The 24,776-nt window shown below is 39.0% G+C and overlaps 1 protein-coding gene across 1 annotated transcript in view; it reads right to left on the bottom strand.

The window, feature by feature from the left end:
• The window catches only part of LOC121314001 (collagen alpha-1(XXVIII) chain-like), a 45,433-nt gene that overhangs the window by 8,726 nt on the left and 11,931 nt on the right, over positions 1-24,776 (bottom strand). The window contains exons 14-28 of the mRNA XM_041246766.1: positions 22,453-22,506; positions 19,142-19,210; positions 18,650-18,718; positions 16,045-16,104; positions 15,694-15,762; positions 15,545-15,613; positions 14,120-14,188; positions 13,565-13,937; positions 13,119-13,318; positions 10,605-10,676; positions 9,914-9,982; positions 7,711-7,782; positions 4,984-5,052; positions 4,716-4,784; positions 4,335-4,403 (exon numbers count right to left, since the gene is read on the bottom strand). Coding sequence (XP_041102700.1) covers positions 4,335-4,403; positions 4,716-4,784; positions 4,984-5,052; positions 7,711-7,782; positions 9,914-9,982; positions 10,605-10,676; positions 13,119-13,318; positions 13,565-13,937; positions 14,120-14,188; positions 15,545-15,613; positions 15,694-15,762; positions 16,045-16,104; positions 18,650-18,718; positions 19,142-19,210; positions 22,453-22,506 — 1,452 coding nt within the window. The remainder of the gene's footprint in view (positions 1-4,334; positions 4,404-4,715; positions 4,785-4,983; positions 5,053-7,710; positions 7,783-9,913; positions 9,983-10,604; positions 10,677-13,118; positions 13,319-13,564; positions 13,938-14,119; positions 14,189-15,544; positions 15,614-15,693; positions 15,763-16,044; positions 16,105-18,649; positions 18,719-19,141; positions 19,211-22,452; positions 22,507-24,776) is intronic.

The raw sequence follows: 24,776 nt of genomic DNA, 5'->3' as shown, positions 1-24,776 counted from the left end.
TAACTGTCTGGATTGAGCCGAGTAGGGTAGATCTCTGGGGTCTTCAAGTGTGCACCTTCCATCTTTGGTGTTTTGTCAGCTAGCCCATGACACAGAATCATCACCCAGTCAGCTCAGCCCAGCTGACCTACCTCTGCATCAACGTTTCATGGACCTGTTTAAACATTAAATAAACCTAAGTAGACAATATTTCAGAACACTATAAAGCCTAAAAAATAGTGGTACTTACTTCCTTAATAAAACAGAGTGTTGTCATTTGTTAAAGGCAAGCAACATCCCCCTGCACTTGACTTGCCCATACATTGAGACAGCAAGTTCTGCATCCACTGAGTCGGTATGAAGGGTAAGGCAAAGCTTTGCTAAGTTACAGATGTGGAAATCGACTAGAAATAGCCCAAAAAACTTGTTTACCCAAGGGCATCTGGCATACTTTAATAAAGGCAAAATATGCAGCACATTCGTTGTCATATGTGTCCATTCACTAATTTATTTTAGTACCGAGTTGTGGTAGGAAATGGCGTTGCGGTGACTCAGACCAGAAGGAAGCACAACAATGGTATCTGCAGTTTCAACAAAACACGGTGATTTATCTTGCCAACAGGAATACTTTTTGTCTGCACCGACTTTCTGGGTGGGTGAGGATCCCTCATGTCCTTTGTGTTCATTACCTGCAACATTAAGGCACATTTTGACAGGATATAAGGTGGGTCTTAGCCAAGGACGGTTTACTTGGCGCCATGACCAGTTGTTGTGATGTTTGGCCTTAGCTTTGGAAGACAAGCATAACCTGACCAATAAGTTGCCACCAGTTCCATCAAAGCATTACACACAAAAGACAATATTCCTCTGTCCAGGAGAGCAACCACCAAGAAAAGGTGTTAAAACCAAGCCTCGCTCAGGACAACTGGAAGCTGCTAAAGACTGGAAGATGCTGGCAGATGTTGGTCAACGGCTTATTTTTCTACCTGAGATTGTCTGGTCGAAGGTTTGTGGTGGCATTGTCTTGTGGTCTGGATCAGCATGCCTTATTCATCTGGTAGAGTTAACAGTGCCATTGGAAGATGCTGTGGATGAGGCATATGAGAGGAAGAAACTTCAATATGCTCAACTAGCTGCTGAAGCGGAATAGCGAGGATGGAGAGTTCGAGTTTACCCAGTGGAGGTGGGTTATTGAGGATTTGTGGCACACTCTACAACAAGGTTTCTCAGAGAAGTCAAGGTTCAGTGGCCAAGAGTTGCGTCGCACAGTGAAGAACTTATCTGAAGCAGCAGAAAGGAGCAGCAACTGGCTGTGGTTGAGATGGAAAGATTCCACATGGGGATCTCAAGCACAATAGAAAGAAAGCAACGCTGATGTACAGGTAAGTAAGCTGGGCTGAGCTGAGCTGAGTAGGGGATGGAGAGGGGTGATGTGTGACATCAGAATCACTGTTGAGCTCTCTTGAGGTGTCGTGGGCTATTCAATGAAACATCGAGGATGGAAGGTGCCCACTTGAAGACCCCAGAGATGTACCCTACTTAGCTCAATCCAGACAGTTGTCATGCTGATGCGCTGGGGAGACCGCACTGGGTTGATCCCCGGAGCCAGCATTGCAACCGTTGTGTGTGCTGATGCGCTGGGGAGGCAAAATGAGCTGATCCCTGGAGCCAGCATTACACTTCAGCAATCAACACCAAACAGAAGGATATCTACATCATCAGATGGAAAAAAACACAAATGGATGGAGATGCAGATGGATCACATTAGTTTATTGTAAAGCCACGTATTAGTTGGTGCTTACTTGGCCAGAGCCGAGTTCAAATCAGCATGAAGTTCAACATCTAATCTCATGTAATGGAAACCAGTTTGGCTTCTGAAAGCTGTTTGTTTTACGTTCTGTTCAGCAGCCTCTGTAGTAGCCTTTTGTTTAATATGTGATTCTGAAGCTAAATAGCATTGATTGTATTTTCTCCAAAGGCACATTAATATATGCAAAACAATTACCTCAATCTGCATGTACAGTTTCTTTGGGAAATGTCTTGACGCGATCAATCGGCGAAATATATTTTGCTTTTTTTGCTTTGTCGTCCATTTCTACTATTTTACCTCCAATGCTGAAAACTAGATTTTAGCAACCTAAATCAAAACAATGCAGTACTAACTTTGTCCCACCTCCTACTGCACAGTACAGGTTACAGAAAAGCAATACAGATGCGCTGATAGACTGATTAAAACGTTCTTGTCATTTGAATAGTAAACAAGAACGTTAATCTCTTTGTTTTTTTGTAAATGTTATTTGTGGACGTTTTTTGTTTGTTTTCTGCTTAAGTGCAATGCACATATGACGGTGAAGGAATAAAAAAGGGCTATCTACAGAAGGAAGATACATAGTTTGCGTCGCTTTTGTTGTGCAGTAGTGCATTTAAACTAGGTTTCTTTTTTTTTTCCTCTCCGTACTTGTTCGGTATGCATTGGCCCCTAAAATAGGTGAATTTCGCGGTGACCCCTCAAGTTTTCACACATACAATGCTGTCCTACAATTACTACATGATACTGTGATCATTCCACTGTGTCATGTTAGTGAATCATAGCTAAGTTTTAAAACTGAGAGTTAGCAAATGCCTATTGTTAAAGTGCACTGCAATTTGTAATCCTTTCCCATGACTGTTGTTTTAAAATTGAAGTGCCTTCTAAGAACAATAAATATTGTAACTCATTTTTAAGCCTTCTTTGTTGTTCTCCAAGTTGCTGCAGTGACATTTTAGATGATATAACTAGTTACTGTAAATTAGATACTGTTTTAGCAGACACATTTCATTAAATAAATATGTATTTGAATGTTTTTTTAAATTGAGTAGAAATAAAAAACAAAAAATTCTTTGTGAACTTGCTAAGAGATAAACGCCAATTCAAAAATCGTCAAAATCTGCCAAGCTAGCAAATGTGCAAATTTAATACCAGCCAAGATTTCCAGTTATACGGTACATTACTTGCTTGAAGAATTTCCACTATTTTATTAGAAATGTACTGTTTAGAACTGATCTGTACATTCTGCTGTGCCCCCAGTATTTGAATAATGCTTTACATTACATTGATCTGCGAGTGATTATACATATCTCATCACCACAGCTACTTGTCTTAGGTAAGATTAGCTATAACCTAACATGATATAGCTATTATTTTTCTGGCTTGCATGGTTATTGATTTGTACTGAGATCTGGTGGTATTGTGTTAAACTGCATTACAGTATACTGCAGTTTTGAAAGAGTTAGACTGACTGAGAAATATGTCCAGGTTTCGCAACATTAATACAGTTCGTTGTGTTTGCCCTGCCGCTACTATATATGAAGATCATATGGGGAATCCCCCATGACAACCCTCCTTGTGGCAATATTACAATGAAGTTCCGCTCTCGAGCCGTCCTTGATACAGCCCTGCCAAGGAGGCTTCCGCGGGCCAGACAACACACGTTCGCAGGACAGATTCTCGCCGCGGGACGTCATTTGCCGACCACTGAGCTAAAGGAACAGATTAATCTGTATTCAAGTGAGCCAGTCATAGATCGCAGAAGTGGCAAGCCGCTTTAGTGGTGGAAGGTAAACGGTGAGCGGTGCAAACTTCTATCACCACTGGCAAGAAAATTTCTCTGTGCTGTGCGCTCTTCAGTTCCAAGTGAACGTGACTTCAGCAACATATATAATGACAAAAGCAGCAGCATGAAAGACAAGAATGCTGGAAAATTAACCTTTCTGCATTACCACCTGCAGCTCTTAAATTGGAACTATCAGAAGTCAGAAAACAACAAAAAGATAAGTCTACCAAGATTAAATAAGCCTGACATAAAAAAAAAAAAAAAAAAAAAAACTGGACTGAAATGTAACGTCTCTGAGGATTTTGTATATAGGTTATATTTAAAAAAAAAAAAAAAAAAAAAAAAAAAAAACTGTTGTGTTTATGTTATAGTGTTTAGTTAATTGAAACTGTTAAGTTTTTATGTGGTTCTTATTTTATTTTTTTCTAAAATTTTTAACGTTCATATCAGCATATAATATCAGCTGTCGGCCATGTGTTTTTTTTTTTAAATATCTGTACCTGACCAGTAAAATCCATATTGGTCAAGCTCTATTTAAAGCTGTAAAGTCATTTCACCAGCATTTCGTTAAGAATAGAAAAAAATGTATTGCCTGGCTAGATTTTCAGAAAACCATGTTGTTGTTTTTTATTGGTTAAATAAATAATGTAAAACGTGTGGCATAACTATTACAGTACTAGTCTTTTTACAAAAAGTTAACTAATAAAACATGAAATACAAGAATTCTGGTTGCAATTCAGATTTGAAATGTAGAAATCATACCTGAATGCCGGGATAGCCGTCCCCTTTTGGTCCAATTGATCCTGGAGGTCCAGGCAATCCTCTTTCACCCTAGAAACAAATTAAACAGATTTAAACTGAAGGCAGAGACACACACTTCAGCATACTGTAGAGCATTATCCTCTGGAATCCCTTATCAAGTCTTTTTTTCAGTTTCACTGTACATAAAAAATAGGGGGAATAAAATACCACTATAGAAAACCGCTTATACACATTCTTCATGCTGTATCACAACTTCTGAAAAAATGTTTGTGTTCCCTTGTTTTGAAAAGGGAATATGGGCCATGCAGATTCAATTTCTTTTACTAAAGTTTGTTGGGAGTGACCGCAATGCTGCTACTCACTATACTGCTGTCTATATACCTTTGGTCCAGGTATTCCAATTCCTGGGACCCCGACTGGTCCAGGTGGTCCTACCGGACCTGGCTCACCCTGTCATTTAAAAAGAACAGTCAAAACTTAAAATAAACACACATGCTTTTTCTTATGCAGTCTGAAACATTATTCCAAGTACTGTACTAAAACCACCAGGATCCCTTTCATATATAACCCTTTATTTTTCTGTTTAGTTGTACATATATATTAAAATCGTAAATACAGACAGTAAGAAACGGATAACAGAATCACATACTGTTGGCCCTTGAAATCCCCGAACAGACAGGCCTGGCTTCCCAGGTTGGCCAGTATTTCCTGTCACACCCTAAAATGCGAAAAAAAAAATACTTATGTAAAAATCTACGATAAATATACTGAAAAGCAGTTACTACATTTCAAGACTTCACATAAATACAAACACCAGTAGGACTGGTTAGATCTTTACTTTTTTTTTGTTACACAGAACCGCTATGTTTTCTGTTTATCCTACTAAATTTGTTCCAACATGTGAAACATTCAGGCCATTGAAATATAGAAAACAAATATCCATTTGAAACACACAAAAGATCAAATATACTGTGCAACTTTTTTTATTATGGTGAGAGAAAAGAGTATACATTGTTTTGTATAATATATTTAAGTAAAGACTGTATAATTATGAGTAGGGGTGTTGGAACAGGTTGTTTTAAAAAAAAAAAATTAACCTGCTTCCTCAGCTCCCTCTCCCCAAATGAGAAGCAGAGGCCTCCTTTTATATCAGGTGGCTGGGCTCTGATTGATCGTTAATCAACCTAATCAACTAATCAACCCCAGCCACCTGAACATAATAAACCCAGGCAGGGAGGGGAAGTTAACCCCATCCCTGCCAATTTAAAGGGCAGAGCTTTGCTCTGCCACAACCCCAAACATCAAACTGCTTCTGTTTGCAAACTGTTTAACCAACTAACTGCAAACTTGGTAGGCATCATCCTGGGGACAATGGAATTCATGTATGGCAAAATGGTTTTTTTTTGTAAAATAAGATGGCTGCGGGACCAACATCTTAAATTTAAAACTGCTTCAGTTTAAAATGGTTTATTTGATTAACTCCAACTCTGAAAACCATCATGCCTGTATCAGTACAATTGACTTTTTCAAATATGGTGTTTATGCATGAACAAAGATGGCTGCCTAATGCATTTTTTGGAAAAAACTTTCAAAATCTTCTGGAGAACTGGTGAAGTTACTGTCAAACTTGTCAAATATCAAGAACTAAACCCGCTTCTTCCAGTAATTGCTTAAGTGTTTGGTACTGGTACTGGGGCTTGGTAGCCGTAAAACTGCCTGGCAGTTCTAGTTATTATTATTATTATTATTATTAATACATGCCATTTTTTACTCACTGCGTCAGGCTCTATTTATTAACGTTTTTGATGTGCTTGCAACCTCTCAGTGTTCTGCCTACTGTCTGAGCTAAATCCTGCCAGAACTGAGCAACTACAAAATTACCATGTTACACGCATTTGTAGATTCATAATGAATAAATAAACTGAATGAAAATGCATGGCGCACTGAGGAATAAGCACATATGTCTCTGTAAATCACTTTCTATAAAGAATTTCTTGATTACCTTAGTACCTTGTTATTTTTTTAAATTTTGTTTTCACTGTAGATGCCATAAACTAAAAGCAGTTGTTTACACTTATTTTAACAAAAGGTATTCAGAGTATGCCGCGCTACAGAAAGTGGCGAAAACTAGGATCTTTTAAAGATTGTGAGAAAAACGTGACTGTCCCAGCTAAACTGGGACGTCTGGTCACCCTATTTATTGCATAGATGTATGTCCAATTATATACAGCTGAGATCCATTGGCTGTGCACCAATATGAAGAGATCTGCGCTATTATACTCAATTCTCATTAAAACAAACTTGCATTAAACACATTTCCTGGTATTACAAATGTTCTACATGGCCAAATTTGCCAGTCGCTTATTGTAAATTATTCTTATAATACAAATTCACTTAACACACATTAATTTGTGCAAATTATTTTGGGGAAGAAAAAACTGGATTTAGTTCAAACAGCTGAGCGTAAAGGATTTGCACTGCTGTACTGTATTTTAGTGCTGTTTTGAAAGTACTGATCCTCTGTTGCATTTTGATTTGCCATAGACACAGTTTTCAAGTTGCCATACTGCTCGCGCATCAATACCATTGCCATGAAAGATGAAATCAGTGACCTGTGCAAACAATGCATTATCCCTGCATTCAAAAGTGGAAGTGTTGAAAGCGGTGAGTGATGCACCGTACAAGATAAAGAAAGATGTTGCCTCAGATTTCAGCTTTCCCGCAAACACTTTGTCAACCAGCCTGAAAAACCGGGATACTATAATGTAGGCCTATGAACAGTAAACTGTGGATGCAAGCTGGCAGTGTTTACAATTTGCTCAATCCCCTATGTTGTGGGTGCCTTGCTTTTGTGGTTTAAAAATGCCCGTGATTCGAATGTGCCTGTATCTGGGACAACTAGGAAACACTAAGCTGAGAAATTAGTACAACAGTTGGGACATCTTTTCAAATGATTTTCAATAACATGCACAGTGCTTTTCAATGTATAGCCTAATACTTTTCATTGTACTGTAATTTAAATTTGATTTCAATAAATGACAGTATGCAATTGGCTTAGACTCCTGATTATAAGAATTCCTGGTAAGACACTTTTTTTTGCTTGTCCTTTAAAATTTGTATGAATGAGTTGAATATATTTAAGTATTGCACTATGAAAAGGTGATTTACTAAATGAACAAATGTGTCACAATCAGCATAGGATACTTCAATACTATAGTTGTGATACTGTACTTGTCTGTACTTCCTATCATTTTAAATGCATTCCTGTTTCAGAATGTAATTATGAGTACATGTGAAGTAAATATAATGAGAGCCTACATTGTGGAAAACAAGCAGAAAGTCAAACAACGGCACTTGTTTTTTTTTTTCAGAATACCTTAGGCCCCATTGCTCCGACTTGTCCCTGTAATCCAGGTAATCCTCTAGGCCCCCTGTCCCCTTTGTCTCCCTGAATAAGCAAGAACAACAAACAAAGCGTAATTATAAATATCAAAATGAAATGAGTGAAGAGCTCCTGTGCTCTCCTCAATGTATAGCAGGCACAGTAGATGCTATTGTAAGGCCGTGGGTTACCTTCTGTTCTCTGGGTAGGTAGCATGGGAGGTAAATCAGGCAGAACGATAGGACTGTGCATCAACCTCCGAAACAGGATTTCCATACAAAGGTTCAGCAATCAGGTAAACAATTGAACAGCATCAGCAGATATTACAGCTCTAAACTGCATATAGGACTCGCTCCAACCTAAACCTTGTCTCCTTTAATCCTAACTCCTCCCTGCCTACCAGCCTTCACTCCACTCTAACTAGAGGCCATTAAAGGTACTAAAATAATAGAACAATGTACTCAAATTGAAAAAGCAAAATACATTTTATAACCCCTTTCATATTAATTATTCACCTCACATTGGTCTCACCGTGGGTAAGAAACATCGACGTTTCAGTACTGTGTTATCAGAAAACAACAAAAGAAAAACATACATATACTAGCAGAACAATAACAGTGAATTAACCAAGAGCAAAGTCCTTGAAATGGGCAGGCAAATGAACAGGTCTGCAAATCATGGTCTGAGTGAAATGGGCCGAGTCAGTATCCATACGGTGAGGGGCTATCTCAGCTGCCGGACCCTCTAGATGAGGTGCCTCTGCAGTAGATGGAGGCAAAACATCACCCCAGTCATTGGCAGTCAGCGCAACAGCAGGTGGCACAGCAGGAGGCGCAGCAGGTGGCGCAGCAGGAGGCACAGTAGATTGACGGCGAGTGGCTGCTCCGAAAGAGATGTTACTCTGGCGACGCATACTGGAAAAACAAAACTAGGGAGAAATTGGGATTTGGGGACGACGGTTGGCTGCTGCAGGTGGGTCCTTTAGGCTGAACTAGTACTGGATTGTAGGGAGGTGCAGTCGTATCAGGGCTGGCTAAGTCATGACGTGGAAAGGTGGGAGTCGCATAGGCCTTCAAACGACTGTGGTGCACCAGCTGAGCTGATCCATCAGGAAAGCACATGAATGATGCGATAGAGGACACCCTCCTGATCCTGAGATTGCAAGGACCTTTCCAGTGTGGTGCCAACTTCTAGAGGTGGCAGAGTCACTCAGCCAGAAAAGGTCTCCTTCACGGTTAGGTAGGTATTTGACTTTTTTGTCATACTTTGTTTTCTGTCAGTATTAGCATTCTTTCCCGCTCTGTGTTTGAGGACTCACTTATACACATCTATCTCCAGAGCCCATCTTCCCGTCGGGTCGTGCTCATCTCGGTTTATAGTAGAAGTAACTAGAATGTTCTACTTTGTTATCTCTGCTTTTTTGGTTTTATTTTATTTTTTTATTTTTTTTTTTTTATCTCTGAGGATGGTTAAATGTAATTATTTCTTAAATGTTTCCATTAAGATTCCCTTGTAGCACAAAAGAGATGTGCTACCCTAAAGTTGTGCCAATAAGCCAACGGTACTACAAGTTAAATTGAAGTTTTTTTTTTGTTTGTTTTTTTGTTTTTTTTTTAACTATATACTATTAATATGTGCTTTGTTTTATGGTTACCCATCCTTGCACAGCAATGCAACCATCAAAACCAAAATATGTGTCTGGTAAAATATGTACTATTCTTACCTCCAAATCAATTCAATTTCAATGAAAGACTCCAACTAATGGAGTATTTTGTTTTACAATATTTTCTAACAACAGGATCTGGGGCTAAGGCTTTACTGATTGGGCTGCACAGAGAGATTGGCTTGCTGTCGACATTTCAATGGTTTTATCAGTGACAACCTGGACTGTATATCTCAACTATTATATATGGGGCGGGACTGTGTGAAGCAGAAATAAGTATTACATTAATAGAAACTTAACCCTGAGGTTAAACAAGAGAGAGTACGGATGAGTGCATAATTGTCTATGATGACGGAATTGCACTATTTCTAATGGCTAAAAGTGTCCATAGATTCTGAAGCCAGTTGGCAACCCAGATCAAAATACTAAAAAAAGAATATTCCATTCTGGTTGCCAAAAGTCATTGCAAACATAGTCATAATTAACCATTATCTAGATTGTTGAGATGTTGGCTCCAGTAGGAACTCTAGATACCTTTTCTCCAGATATTCCTTTTCCAGGAGCCCCCTCAGGTCCCACCGGTCCTTGAGAACCTGTTTCACCCTAGTTTCAAAAAGAAAAATAAATGTTATACATAATACACAATACTGCAGGTTATGGTGGTCTGCAATAGTTTTCATACAGTATTTTATACTGACAGTTAAGGTACTGAGTTTGTACAAAAATCATGGATTCAAAACCAGTGTTCAGAATCAAACTGAACCACTACAGCACAGTATACAAAAGTTAACTGCTACACTTTTAAAAGATGCTTTGCGATCTCATATGAGAGGTTTCAAATTGCTGTAGGACATCTTAATCTAAGGACCTGAGGATAAACACCAAGCACTTTTCTTCAATCCATTTCCCACATCTGCTACTGTGCTCCCTTGTGTCTATATAATGCACTAGTTGAAAAAAACTGTTCTGAATTGCAAATATTCCCTTTAAAAAAATCCTAAAAGTAGAATATAAAGGACACTACATTGCATCTATGTCTTTGCAAGTCAATCTGGCTCTTGGGGTGTGCAATGGGCAATGTTGTTTTATGAACTGCCACTATGGATTCTGACCCCTCTGGGAATGGAAGTTAGAATATGCTGTATGCAGACAAGCCTGGCTCTTTTGATGTTACCAGTTCACATCCAGACTCTTCTCTGTTGCAGGTGCACAATATCTCCCTCACCTTTTGTCCTACAGCCCCTTTCTCCCCTGGAATCCCATTAATTCCAGCCCGACCCTGTGGCCCTGCATCCCCCTATAACACAAAAGGCACATGGTTAGTGTTTAGGACATTATTTAAAAAAAAATAATAATAATCTAAAATATATTTTAATACAGTAGAGTGTCCAAAACCAGAGACTGAAATAGTCAAAGACTTGTCCTTTACCGGCATTAAAATAATCTCATTATCAGACAACAGGACAAAGGTATACTGTATACTGGTAGAGAAGTGGAATACAATTAGAGAACTCTTGCTTACTTTAGGTCCTGTTTCACCAACTACCGTGTCACCTGGCAACCCACGTTCTCCAGGAAAACCCTGGTCTCCCTGTGAAATTACATGCGTTGTTAATTTTCCAGAAATGTGCATAAAGTTTTTACAATTTCCATTTCAACAAGACTTCCAAACGCCTGTTTTAGCAAGTAGCTAACCACCCACTGCTACTGAGATCCACGTACTGTATGTGTATCTTTCAACATTTTAATTATTTTTAGTTCCCATCACACAGACATTTTATAAGCATAATTTTATAAGCATAATAATGATACTGTATTTAAATATTGATTTTGCATTGTAACCCTGTAACTCCAGGAAGTCGCCTTGAATAAAGGCATCTGCCTAATAATAATAATAATAATGATAATAATAATAATAATAATAAACTCTATAGTTAAAAAATGGCATGTTTTATTCAAAAACTAAACTAATTCCTCTGTTCTCTTTTTATAATACAGATAGTTATTAAAAAAACTGTGATTCCCTTGTGCTCTGCAGCACAAAAGAGTAGACTAAATAAATACAATAATACAAATCTGTACTTTAAAATCCCAGTTTTGTCAGTCATGTAGTATAATAGTTCATTTTGCAGAGCCATTTTATTCAGTTCATTATTTCAAACTTTCTAGTTCAACGTCTTTTTTTAAAGGTTCGCCATTTGCTGGTTTTCAGGAGGAATAATTAAAAAAACATCTTCAGAACTGCAATTCCCAGCATGCCTTAAAAGCACCGCGTATGCATAGATGGCATGCAGCTGTATTGTTCTGGGGTTGGTTGTATTGGATCCAGGATTTGATCTTGTGCCTGTGACGGGTTGTATTAAAAGGATCAGGGCTGATTCTGAGCTCAGTCTGAGCCCAAAATCTGATCATAAAATCGACCTTGCTTCAGAGCAGGATCAGAATCAGATCAGAGCTTTTTCAAACAGAAAGACAGAAAGATGAGTGTTTATAGCCTGATCATCAAAAGCCTCTTCAGGTTTATTGTGTTATTACAAACTCTGCTTCAAAAAAATGCACTGTGAAATAAAAAATACAGTGCAATGAAACAATATAAACCTTTTTTGTATGCACAGAATACATTTGCATCACATCCACCAATAAAATAAAATACTCCAATATAGCACACCTTGTTAAACGAACCAGATATGTACATTGTGTCAAAACATTTAACCAATTCAAAAAAAAGATCTGACTTCACATTTTATATGTTTCTGTTTGTGGCCAGCACTAGAAAAAACTGAAAATAAATAAATAAATACAAATTATATAGGCTTATATATTATATACATATTGTTCTTGTAATTGCCCTGTAACATCATAAATCACCTTGGATAATTGTGTCTGCCAAATAAGTAAGTACATAGGAATTATTTCATTCCGTTGCAAATAAATCGAAGAGATTTGCGTAACAAACTACGCATAACTAGCAGTACGTATTTTGTTGACAAATTGTACTTTTACCAATTTTCATGTTAAGATGTGCTCTTTATCTCTGAATGCTAAAGCGGGTGTGGCATAGTATAGATTTGGGATAATGGGATGTATAAGAATTCACCTTAAAATATATGTATTATATCAATTTCGGTTAACGCAGGCAGGCGAATCACACAGAGCAAGGCAATCCAAACACAGGCGGAGGGCGAGAGCGAACCCAGGACCTCTCGCACTAAAACATGGTGTCAAATGAGCCGGCTCCTTTGCAAGGAGCATATATCGGGCTTATGTCTTTGTGTGTGATTACGTCACCTACCAGCCCTGCTGCTGCCTTCCACCGTGCACTCTACACTCTCCCCTGCTAACCTCAAATCCACCCCGGACTTGCTCACCAGGCTACAGTCCAATGAGTGCATACTGGGGTACCTTCTTTAGTGCGAAAGGTCCTGGGTTCGCGCCTGCCCTCCGTCTGTGTGAATTGCCTCGCCCTGTGTGATGCGCTTCCCTGCGTTAACCGAGATTGCTGCATTGATGTCAGGATGGGATGTCGTGGGTGATCAAAAAGGAGCCAGAGGATCTCTCTTGATCTCTCCGCTGGCGGCGTGTAGACCAGTGGCCAAACGGCAGTCTCTGGACGAGGAGGTGGAGGCAACACTGGAAGGGGTTACCCGAGTCGTCAGCTGATGCCGGAAAAAGACAAGGGGTCTGCTTAAGAGCGGCAAAGCGGACCCCGTCACCAGCCACCTTTGCAGAAAAAGCAGACATTCCGGTGAGGGTCGTCAGGAGAGCCTCGTGGGAGACCACTGTCATGTCCTGGTTCGGGCTGAAGGGGTTCCCTGCTTGGCAGTGGTGGACACGGGATTGACAGTGACCCTGGTACGGTTGGACATTCTACCAAGGAGTCGATGGGGACATCGTTCGCTGGAAGCAACGACTGTCCAGTAAAGGACAGTGATGGGGGAGCTGTCGCCGATGGGAGGAAAATGGACAATGACCATCCACATTGAGGGTCAAGTGCTAAAGCTAGATTTCCTCCGTTGCATTGGTGGTCAATTTGACCTCCAGGAAGGTGTGCTGCGAATCCCTGGTGATCCGGTCATTGCCCTGGCCAGTTTAGAAACACCACCATCGGCTCTGAAGGCTCCTCAGAAACACAGGCCCCATCTGTTCGTCATCCTGCCGCCAAACAAGGCCAGCTGGTCCCCATACCTGTGTCCCCCAACTGCAAAGCGTGGAGTAAAAGACTCTCGACGCAGCAACCGCAGTCTGGCAACGGCTTTGCCCAGAGCAATAGAGCCAACTGTGGGAGCTGTTGCTGAGGTACTATGAGTTTCGCCGGCCGAACGCACCTTGTCCAGCACGCGATTGACACGGGACGCAGTGTCGATAAAGAAGCAATAAAGCTTCCCTTGCATCTCTCCAACAGGTGCTGCAATGCATGGAGGCAGCGGGACTGAAGCTCAACCTTCACTTCGTGAAGAAGGAGGTCACCTTCCTTGGACACCGGGCTGGGGGTCAAGACATCCGCACGGAGTCCGACAAGATCAGCACCGTGCGGGACTAGCCCACTCCCACCAACCAGCTACAGGTGAGGGCATTTCTGGGGTTGGCCTCATATTACCGTCGATTCGTGGCCAACTTCTGACAAAACTTGCAAATATGGTAAACTTTCATAGGGTATATTAAAAACACTAGATACAGAAGACACAATATTACAGAATGGAGTGACCAGAGGATTACACAGCATTAATTATCAGAACTTACTTTTGGGCCACTAAATCCTATCCCTGGTAGCCCTCTAGAACCAATTAGGCCTGCAGGACCTTGGTTCCCCTAAAAAACAATTTAAAAAAACCCAACAAAACGTTAGCAACTTACTGTGAGGTGTCCCTTTTAGCATTTTTTATGTAAATACTTTATTTTTTTGTTTTGTTTGTCAGGGATTGAGGTAAAAACCCATCACAAAGGAGAACCAAAAATACGTGAGACTGTCAAAGTTAAATGAGTGAATTATAACAAGCTAATTGACACATCTCTTTACAACAGGGGTCTCCAATCCTGGTCCTGGAGGGTTGGTGTCCCTTGGTTTTTGCTCAAACTGTACCCTAAATTAATTAATTGGGCCAGTTAAGCTTCTAATAAGCACTTAATTGGTCCAATTAAGTAATTTAGGATGGTCTTAAAAACCAATCACAAAGGAGGATCAAAAACATGTGAGGGGTCTAGGATAAATTGGATACTTGATTGCCAATTTAATCTGGCCATCTGTATGTAAAGAGTATTCAGTTCATGGATGAACTAGGTGAGGGATAGAGCTGTCTGTGTCCTTCTAAAGTGATATGTCAAACAGCTTGTGTGTGTTAGAAAAATTGTTTGTAATTTCAGTTTATTTGAGAAAAATAGGCATAATGCTTAAATGGATAAATTGTTACACTTCCCTCTGCCATTCTTAGAAGTATAGAATTTGCATAGCGTTGTACCAGCTGCTGGTGGACTCCTCATTGATCTGACAGATTGGATACTTATGCAGCAGTGTTGTGTGGGTTTGTGTGGGACACTCACTTCAATGTGTAAATGTGGAGGAAAAGGGGTTTAGAAAAATACAAATTCATTCCACAAACATTGCACATGTGCAGCCAGTTTAATTTGGATTTGTTGTCAATTGGAATACAAAATGCACCATGTGCATTGTTTATTGTATAAATGTATATCTTCCTGAAATGCTGTTCCCCAGCAAAAAGCCAACTGAATTTGGTTGATAAATCATAACATTTGCATATTTGCTTAGAAGTAAAGTTATCAGTTTAATATTCAAACTGTGGTTGCATTTAGATCTGCCACTGTTTAAATCAGTGGTGCACAGTTCAGGTCATGGAGGGCCGGTCTCCCTCCTGGTTTTTGTTCTAACCATACCCTAAATTAGTTAACTGGACCAATTAAGCTTCTAGTAAGGTCCAATAAAGTACTTTAGGGTGCAGTTGGAATAAAAACCTGTAGGAACACCGGCCCTCCAGGACTGAGTTGTACACTACTGGTTTAGATGTTGGGATATCATGAAAGCAGCAAGTGTAACGCCAAACATTAGAAATCATTTAAACAAATGAAAAGCTTGTCAGTCAATGAGCACCCTTGTAAACTTTGCTAATCAACAGCTCAAAACACTGGTTCTGATGTCACATTGTAGTTCACCTTTTCTCCCTGAATCCCAATTCCTGGAAGGCCAGCTGATCCAGGAAGCCCAGTAGGTCCAAAATCACCCTGCAAAGAAAAACAACTTGTAATGACACCACAAAGAACAATTAAACACAATTTTGGATTTAAAAAGTCTATATTTTTACCTTCTCACCCTTAATCCCCAATCCTGGTAAGCCACGAGTTCCTCTGGGTCCTTCGTACCCTCTGTCCCCCTGAAAACAAAGCCAAAAAAAAACACCAAATGCAGAACAAAGTAAGTTCTATAAAGTACAACATATGCAAAGGGTAGTTTGTATGGATATAATGTTTCCTCTTAGAATTTCATACTAAGCCACCACATATTAGTGATAACCCAGAACAGTTGTATATGTTTGATAGGGTTAGGGGTTTGTGCAAGTGTTGGGAGTCTTGTAGTATACTTCTTAATTGTATTTAAAAATCAGGCAACTCTTGTGCCCAGGTTCTATATCAAATAGTATAAAACAATATCTGACCTTTGCACCAGGAAGTCCTTCTCCTAGAGATCCTTTGTTCCCCTGTATCCCTGGAAGACCCTAATTAACATGTGTACATTACAATACAGCCGGTATTTAACCACTCCCATGCAACAGTAAGATAAACCAAGCCAAGTAAACAACCTTGAGGAGGGAAATGTTTTCCCCAGATAAGAGCCTTCTACAAAAATAATTATTTTCCCAAAATCTTTATTAGACAAAACAACATTAAAATGTCCTGAGAAAAGCTAGAGTTCGTCTTAGAGTGTTGCTTTGCCTCTTAAAACAATTTCCTCTACTGTTCAGACACAAACACAGATGCTTGTTAGAGACAGAAGCACAACCTATAAGTAAACTGCAGTAGCCTATATACAGGTTTTGACAATGCCACTATAATATTATTATTACTATTATTATTATTATTTATTTATTTATTTATTTGGCAGGCGCCTTTATTCTAGTCAACTTACAGGTGTTACAGTGCATACAGTCATTTTTAAATACAGTGTAGTTTACAGTAAGTGCAATAGTAGAACTAACATACACTATGAACCAGGAAGCAACAAGTTAGGATTACAAGAAGTTATATCTACAATGACATTAGTAGCAGAAGGATAATGCATTAGGTGAGGGTCCACAACATGGTGCTTGGACCAGCCAAGCCCTGTGCATAGTAGGAGGGGTAGATTGAGAGATCTACAAATGTAGTCTAAAGGTGGGTCTTGAGGAGGAGGCAGAAGGCAATGAGAGATGGAGCAGTCCTGAAGTTCTCCGGTAGTTGGTTCCACCACAGAGGGGCTAGGGAAGAGAAGGAGCAGCACGGGAGGATGGAGAGTGGAGGGAAGGTATGGCTAGTTGGTCCATAGCATGAGGGGGTGTAGGGAGACACAAGGGATTGGAGGTAGGAGGAGCCAGTGTGGTGAAGAGAGCAGTAGGCAAGAACAAGTCTTGAATTGAATGTGAGCAGAGGTAGGTAGTCAGTGGAGGCAGAGGGGTAGCATGAGAATAGCAAGGAATTTTGAATGCGCTAAAGGGGGCAGATAGCCAAAGCAGGGAGACCAGCAAGGAGAGAGTTACAACAGTCCAGTCTGGAGACAACTTGAACCATCAGTTGAGTGGAGCAAGTAGTGAGAAAAGGACAGATTCAGTAGACAGACGAGAAAGAAGCAGCACATGTGTGACAGGGAGGAGATGTGTTGAGAGGAGAGGGAGGGGTCAGGAATGACACCTAGGTTTTTAGCAGAAAGGGTTGGAGAAAGTGATAGACTTAAAGCATACTGAGGTAAGAGGTCAGAGGAGGGAGAGGAAGCAGAAGGACAGAACAGGAGGTCAGATTTAGAGGTTGAGTTTGAGGTGGTGAGAATGCCGCCAAGTTGTACGTAAAGCCTCTACACAAATGTTACCTAAAACATTTCTAAGATCCCTGCCAGTGTAAATAGTGTGGGGGGTGTTTTTTTTTTAAGTTTGGCTTGGATGGGGTTACATTCTCATCTCTGCCAAATCCTTGTGCAGAATATAACTGAAGCATGATAGATTAATTAAGGATCAGTTAAGCCCAGTCACATGCTATAAAAGGGAAGATAAATCATTTTGTGGTGGAGTTTTGAAGAGCAGTGGGTTTTGGGGGGGGGGGGGGGGGGGGGGGGGGGGGGGGGGGGGTGCGAACCGTTTTTATCTTTTTGGCTCTTGTGGCCTTTTCTTCGTGAGTTGTGAAAATAAACATGTGCAAATAACGTCCGTCTGAGTCTTACTTAGGCTCTGTGAAAGTTGTTTTGGCTCTTGTGGCCTTTTCTTCGTGAGTTTGTGAAATAAACATGTGCAATAACGTCTGAGTCTTCCTCCTGCTGGTAACCAGCCTTGCCAGTGACACTACCCGGTCACAGATCTATAAAATCTGTCAGATGTTTCTGAATATGGAGGAAGAAGAGGTGGTTTAAACGCTGTTCAGTCATGGATGATCTTAGGTATGTTTTCATTCGTCAAAGGCAAGAAAAACTGTGCTGAGCACAACAGCATTAAACACCAGCATAGTTATGTAGATTCTTATAAGATATGATCAGTGCTTTGTTTGTATGTAGGACACGAAGTATAACTGCAACTGAACATTGTGTGCTATACAAGCGCCTGTTTCCACTGTCCACATGTTTGTCAAAAACCGATGGCGTCCTTGCACTCTTGTACCCTTCGTTTATGATAGCTCTCAATAGCTTGAGCTAAACATGATGTATTATTACAATGTTTCTATAGATGTAAAAATATTTTTACATTTTTATATGTAAAAATATAAAAAGGTAACTCTTTAGTGCATTATTTATCACAACAGGAAAAGCGGGTCTTTAGATATATGCAAAAATAGAAAGTGTGACCTACAGTACATACTGAGCGTGTGCCCACCTCCACTAATTCTTACCTTCTTACCCCCCCCCCCCAGGGCATAAAAAGAGTTAATGAAATTCAACCAGAATATTTTAATCTATGACAAACTGTTGAAATTTGGGTTTTCCCTGGACATCTTTTCATCACCTAAGATTAAGATGAAGTCTTGAACATATTTACCCAAAGAGAAGTGGTCTTCCGAGTCTCTTGAGTCAAGATGTATACCTACCGGTGGTCCTGGTTCCCCAATGCCTATTGGACCAGTAAGTCCAGGTCTGCCCTGTGAACCTTTGTCCCCCTGAAAATACAAGCAGTGCCGAACAGGAATATAAAGTTAATACTGTAAGTAGGGGAAAAGCCATGGAACATATTTGGTAAAAAATCAGTTTACAGAATAATCCTTCTGAAAAACTGAAATAACCCAGTCCTATAGTACGTGCTGAACAACAAATAATAGTTGCAAATTATTTTAAAATGATGTCAGAATGCATGATACTAGTATTTTTGATAACTGAATAGCCTAGCTGCTTCATATTGCAGAAATGTGTAGGTTTCTTTTTTCTTGCTCAAAATTTACTTCCAGCTACAAAGGTAGCTGCAAAGGGGTTCAGCACACCAGAAGATTGTGTTGTACTGTGTCAAACACATCTGATGAGTTTCTCCCTAAATGTTCAACCTCTCACTCGCTGTCTCAGGCTTTCACAATATTTCAGCTATTCACCTTTGGCCCAGGAAATCCAATACCATTATCGCCTGGGGGGCCAGAGGCACCAGTTGGACCACGATCCCCCTGGAAAGAAAAGAAAGACGTTTTGTACCTCTCAGTGTTTTCCAACACCACTTCATGGAATCGTTCCACCTCAGTATGCCTTGATGAACAGGATGCACTCATTGTATTGTTTCAAGACCCTCATTAGCAGTAATCGTGGACCATCTCATCTGAGTGGTAAGGTAAGGCAGTCCAAAATCAGTTCTAATCAGGGCTTGTGAAACCATCTGTAGATTACTAAAAAACACAGTCTTAGTGGCGAGGTATTGTTTTAAATACAATAAAGTATTTTGCATTTCAAAAGCTTGACTTTTTAAATATTCTTGTTACAAGCAGGCACTTTATATCTGATCACTGCTATATCTAGGCCTTGACAGTAATGCTTTTATTTATTTATTTATTTTAAATCATATCTGTTATAGCTATTATATTACTGAGAAAATTGAATCTTGAGGATGGGTCAGGTTTGCTGTCATGCAATAGCATTGCTTTAGAACACAGCTCCTTACTTCACATGGCTTCATATAATCACACCAAAAAGTAGACATCATGAATAATTGACATTTGAGAGCTATATTTCTCTGAGTTTGCAGTCATCCTTGCATTTCTGTTTGGCAGGAGATCATAGAACTATCAAAATGTGTTTTGTGTTTCTGAAATATTTCAGCAAAAGATGTGCAATTCTCTGTGCTTCCAACTTCCCGTGACACAACACGTAACAATGCTATTATCATGGGCGATAATTAGAATTGCAAATGTTATACAGTACCACTTATCATTATGAAAATACTGTTTACTGTTCAGTCTCAGAAAATGATGTATTTATTTGTTACACTATTTCATTGCAAAATACTAGGTTTCATTACAAAATCTAATTAAAAAACATATACATACACAGGACACTCTCTCTGTAACGGCCTTCATTATAGCCTTCGGCTATAACAAATCTGGCCCCTGGACCCCAACTTTTAAAAAAAAATTAAATAAAAAAAGATAATACTGTATGTGAGGTCTGCAGAGTGCAGGAATGCTTGGAGTAAAAGGGGCTGTGTATCACATCGGTCAAACAGCCTATGACAATCACCTCATTAACATACTCCAAACGTTTGTCGTTCATATTGCTATCCTCTCCTTTTATTGTAAAGAAAGGTCAACAAACAATGACAAAATATTTGCAAAAGATAAACTACCCCCCCCCCCCCCCCCCAAAAAAAAAAAAAAACATGCTTACAACAACAACAAAATAAGTTTTACAGAAATTTTACTTTGAAAATGAAAGTCATAATGAAATCGAAGAACGATGCGCTCCCATCACAGGCCAGGTTTCCATGCAGTCGTCACTCGCTCTCCACAGTCATTATTTCTGTGAAGTAGGATGTACATACCACGCACATGCCATATGTTATAGGAAGTGTGACCAAAAACATTTTTGGTTGCACGGACACATGTTCAGAAACCATACCCTATGCTTATAAGCTTCAGCAGTGAAAATTAAATTTGTGATGTAACCTCACAGAATATTTTGCTCTAACTAAGGCTGTATCAAGCCATACTATATTATCTGAGATTTGCTGGAAGTAGCCATGACTGGAAAGGTTCTTTCATCAAATAGGAAAAAATAAGCATACGGTATAGAGGTGTTTAGATACCTTCAATGTGTTTTTTAATAGTTTTTTTTTTTTTTTTTTTTTTTAATTACTGCCATTTAACTCAGAAAAATTGCGTTATAGTTAAGTCGTTTTATGAGCAAGGTTATAAAAAATACTGAAGCTACTACAAATAAAAATAAATACCCTTTGCAATAAATAAATAAGAATGTCAATTGGTCATTGGATGGCTGATTGCTTTAAGCCTAGACTTTTCTGTCCCTTAGCAATAAGATTCAATTCACTGTACATTAGCCTTAAAAAGTTAGTAGCGGGGTTCCAAAAAACATAGCATTACAAATCCCTACCTGTCATTTTTTTTCTTTTTGTTGTTAACATACTGATAACATTTTACACGTATAACTTTAAAGTCTGTTTCAAAGCTTTCAAAAAGTTTGCTCCAGTGCAGCGATAGTGTAAAGATTATTGCCCACATTCAAACACAGCAATAACAATCCAATCCATGATGTGCTACTGATCAAAAAAGCCAGAGCACTTGCTGTTTTTTTTTTTTATTTTATTTTTATCACTCTTCCTGCAGTGATTTAGAGGACAGATCTCAAACCCAGAGCACTAGAGCAGACATTTTGAAAAGAGCTTTGAAACAGACTTTAAAGATACATAAGTGTAAAAAGTTGTCCAGATGTTAAAAATGAAAAGAGACATGACAGGTACATTGTTTAAACAGTTGTAGTAATATGTGGGGATGTATGACACTATATTTTTCGTAACCCCACTACTCACTCTTTAAGCAACATCTATCATGGGTACATATCAAGGGGAAAAAAGGTATGTTGGTACCAAAACATGTATTAAATTAGCAGAGCTGTGTTATTTCTGCAGGCTACCGAAAACATCAGGCTTGAGCCAATTCACTGAGCAAGATTTGTTTTAAAAGTACAAAAACACGACAAAGAAATAGTTCCACAAATCTGTTAAAAGAAAACTACTGGCTGAAACCTTGAATCGTCCCTGTGGAGTTTGGATTCACATATTCATTATTATTATTATTAGATATACTATCGATATTTTAAAAATGTACTGTACTAAATTCATTTTTATATCATTAACCTAAAGTGCTGGTATTTTAGCTTGATCAGAATTGCTAAAACTACGGTTCTGTGGGAAATCTTGTACTGTACTCAAAAAATGTTTAGCAAATACAAGGATAGTACACTGTGCTTTTATGGATTTTTTTTGGTGTTTTGTTTTTTATTTATGTAATCTTGTTTTTTTTTATTACATTTTTTGTTGGTGGCCAAATGAGGCAGGCTGCACCTGCGACACAAACTAACCACATCTGGAAACCAAGTTTAATGATATGAATTCACTCAAGGCCAAATTGAAACTCAGACAAACATTTGAATACCCTCAAGTATTTTAGTATTAATTAAGTTATTTGCATTTGGAAGGAGAATTTCTCTGGCTAAAAGAAAACTACATGGAAACACACACACACAACCCAAAAGTACTACCACAATAGAGTGAGAAAAAGGTGAGACTTATTTTTCTTTTTCCATGATAATTGCCCCAATGTGGTAAAGACGTGTCAACAAATCAGCAATTAAACTGATAGATTTTCCTATCGAATGGAAATTAACTAGAATTATTCCTTACTTTAGGTCCAGGGATTCCTTCAGGGCCTTGGTCCCCTGTTGGTCCAATTAAACCCTGTGAACAAAACAACAGCTCAAATGAGAGCAATATCTTGTTTTGATTGTTACTTTCTACATATCTTTGGCATGACAAGTTGCATGAGAATACCCTTAACCACCAAATCCAATACTCTCCTTGTTTGGCAGCACTCACCCAGTCATCAAAAAACTTTACAAGTGTTCATAATATTACATATTTTAAAACACCCGAGTAGTTAAACATGTTTAATTACATATGAAATGAGGACAATCAATGTGACAAACATTAAACTGACAGTAAATTGAAAGGATTGAAATGAAAAAGGATTAAATAAGAAGTGGGTCTAGTAGACTGTATTAAATTTGACTTTTAAAGCAATAAAACAGCAAATAAAACATGTATTACAATAGTAAACAATGAATAGGAATCTCTTGTACAGCATATAGGCACATTGACTTTATGGTCGTAGCAAATACAAAAAGACCTAAATATAACCCCTGCACACTGTCATCATATGGTTATATAAAAAGGGCAGCATGTGAATAGCAGAGTGTGCTCATTGAATTTATAGCCCTTTGTGACAGAGACAAAACGATTCTTGGTGATACTTCTCCCTCCCGACCCAATATAAAGATAACAGAGTTAACTGGACTGGACAGCCAGACAATTCATTCCCCTGGGTAGGCAGAAGTTGGTCATCATGGATTACATTCATTTTTGTATTTAGTGTGTATTTAGGATTTAGGATTATATGTGGTTTTTCTGTGGATTCCAGCGCATATAGGAATAGAGCAGATGGTATAGAGGATGGTAATAGAATAGATAGGGGTATGGTCAGGTATATAGGGAAATTCATAAGGAAAACAGGGAGGAATAACCAGTCTTAAAAAAAAAAAATCAGGAATCAAAGTGTTGGGCTCACAATAACTATAATCAAAACAAGCAGTGGGTGGCGACAATAAGGTTCGGCAGAAGCTTGGTGGCCATTAACAAAGAAGAAGAAGAAGTTGGTCATCTAGAAAGGGTGCATAGCTCCGGTACACTAAATCATCAACCCGGAAGAGAAACGATGTGGCAGCTGCGAATTTGGAGGAGATGTTGCACTGGTACACGGCTCAACATGATACCGTAGCTTTCGCTTAAGGCCAGCATGAACCTGGACAACACTTCACCTTGTTTTACCCATAAACTGTGTTTGCACTACGAGCACTAGAGCACAAATGGTGGACTTGTGTTTGTGTTTCGTGTCGGTGTAAAAGATCAGAACTGTTTATTATTTCAGGACCAACCCGTGGATTACAGTAAACCAATACATGCCGCTATATTGCTTGTCATTGTTGTTATTTACTGTTATTTCGCCATCAGGCAATGCGATTATAAAATAAAACACCTTGCACCTGGATTATCATTGTCTGTCTGTTTATTGATCACCTGCATCTGCATCTGCACACTGTTAACCACTTTGCCACACCCTTTCATTAAAAAATGGAATTACTGTCACTGTCATGTAAATAAGTTAACGCAAGGCACCAAGTCAAGTTAACTGCGTTTTATTTAGATATCTGCAGGCAACATTACCGCTACTGTTGTTTTAACATGTATTCTCCTTACGTTCTCTCCATAATCTCTGACCTTTAGCTAGCTCACTTCCACTGCTGGTTACATACTGTTAAAGGCACAGTAAACAATTATAACAATTACATGCCAATGCTTTGGGCATTCAACTCAAGAAGTAAAGAACAGTTAAGCAGTTCTGTCCCAGGACTAATCCTATAAGACAAAGTCTGCTTTTAAAAAAAGAATGTATTGCAAGCTTCAATTCATTGCATTTGATCTGCACATTAGAGAAGAATTACATACAAGTCTGGTTCCACATTCCAGAAGTGCATCTTAGTGACACTGTTCAAATTCAATATGCATTTTAATAGGATTCTTCTTGTCTGCTTACTTAAAATGTAAACTCTCTATATTAGGTAAGCTACCTGTTCAATTAAGCTTTTAATTATTTCTGCTGTTTGCTTGAAAGTTGAGTGTAATGTTATGAATACTTACTGTGCATATCTTATTACTTTTTGCCGAATTATCCCTACATTTGTGTGACGTTTTTCATATAAACCTGATCGTTCTGAGGTGCGAAGGTTTAAGAATTATTTAGGATGGAATAAGATTAGATAAAAGCTGGTAGAAGAAAGATATTGTACTGCAACAATCGGCTTTTAAACATGGCATGACTGATAAACTGCTCATAGCTTGAACTAAAAATAATGTGAAATTCACAATACTACAGTATTGAACAATCGTGTAAC

The sequence above is a fragment of the Polyodon spathula genome, chromosome 4, assembly GCF_017654505.1.
Source record: "Polyodon spathula isolate WHYD16114869_AA chromosome 4, ASM1765450v1, whole genome shotgun sequence".
In the NCBI taxonomy this organism is placed as follows: domain Eukaryota; kingdom Metazoa; phylum Chordata; class Actinopteri; order Acipenseriformes; family Polyodontidae; genus Polyodon; species Polyodon spathula.
The sequence above is the reverse complement of the archived record's forward strand: the minus strand, read 5'-3'. Positions and strand labels throughout refer to the sequence as shown.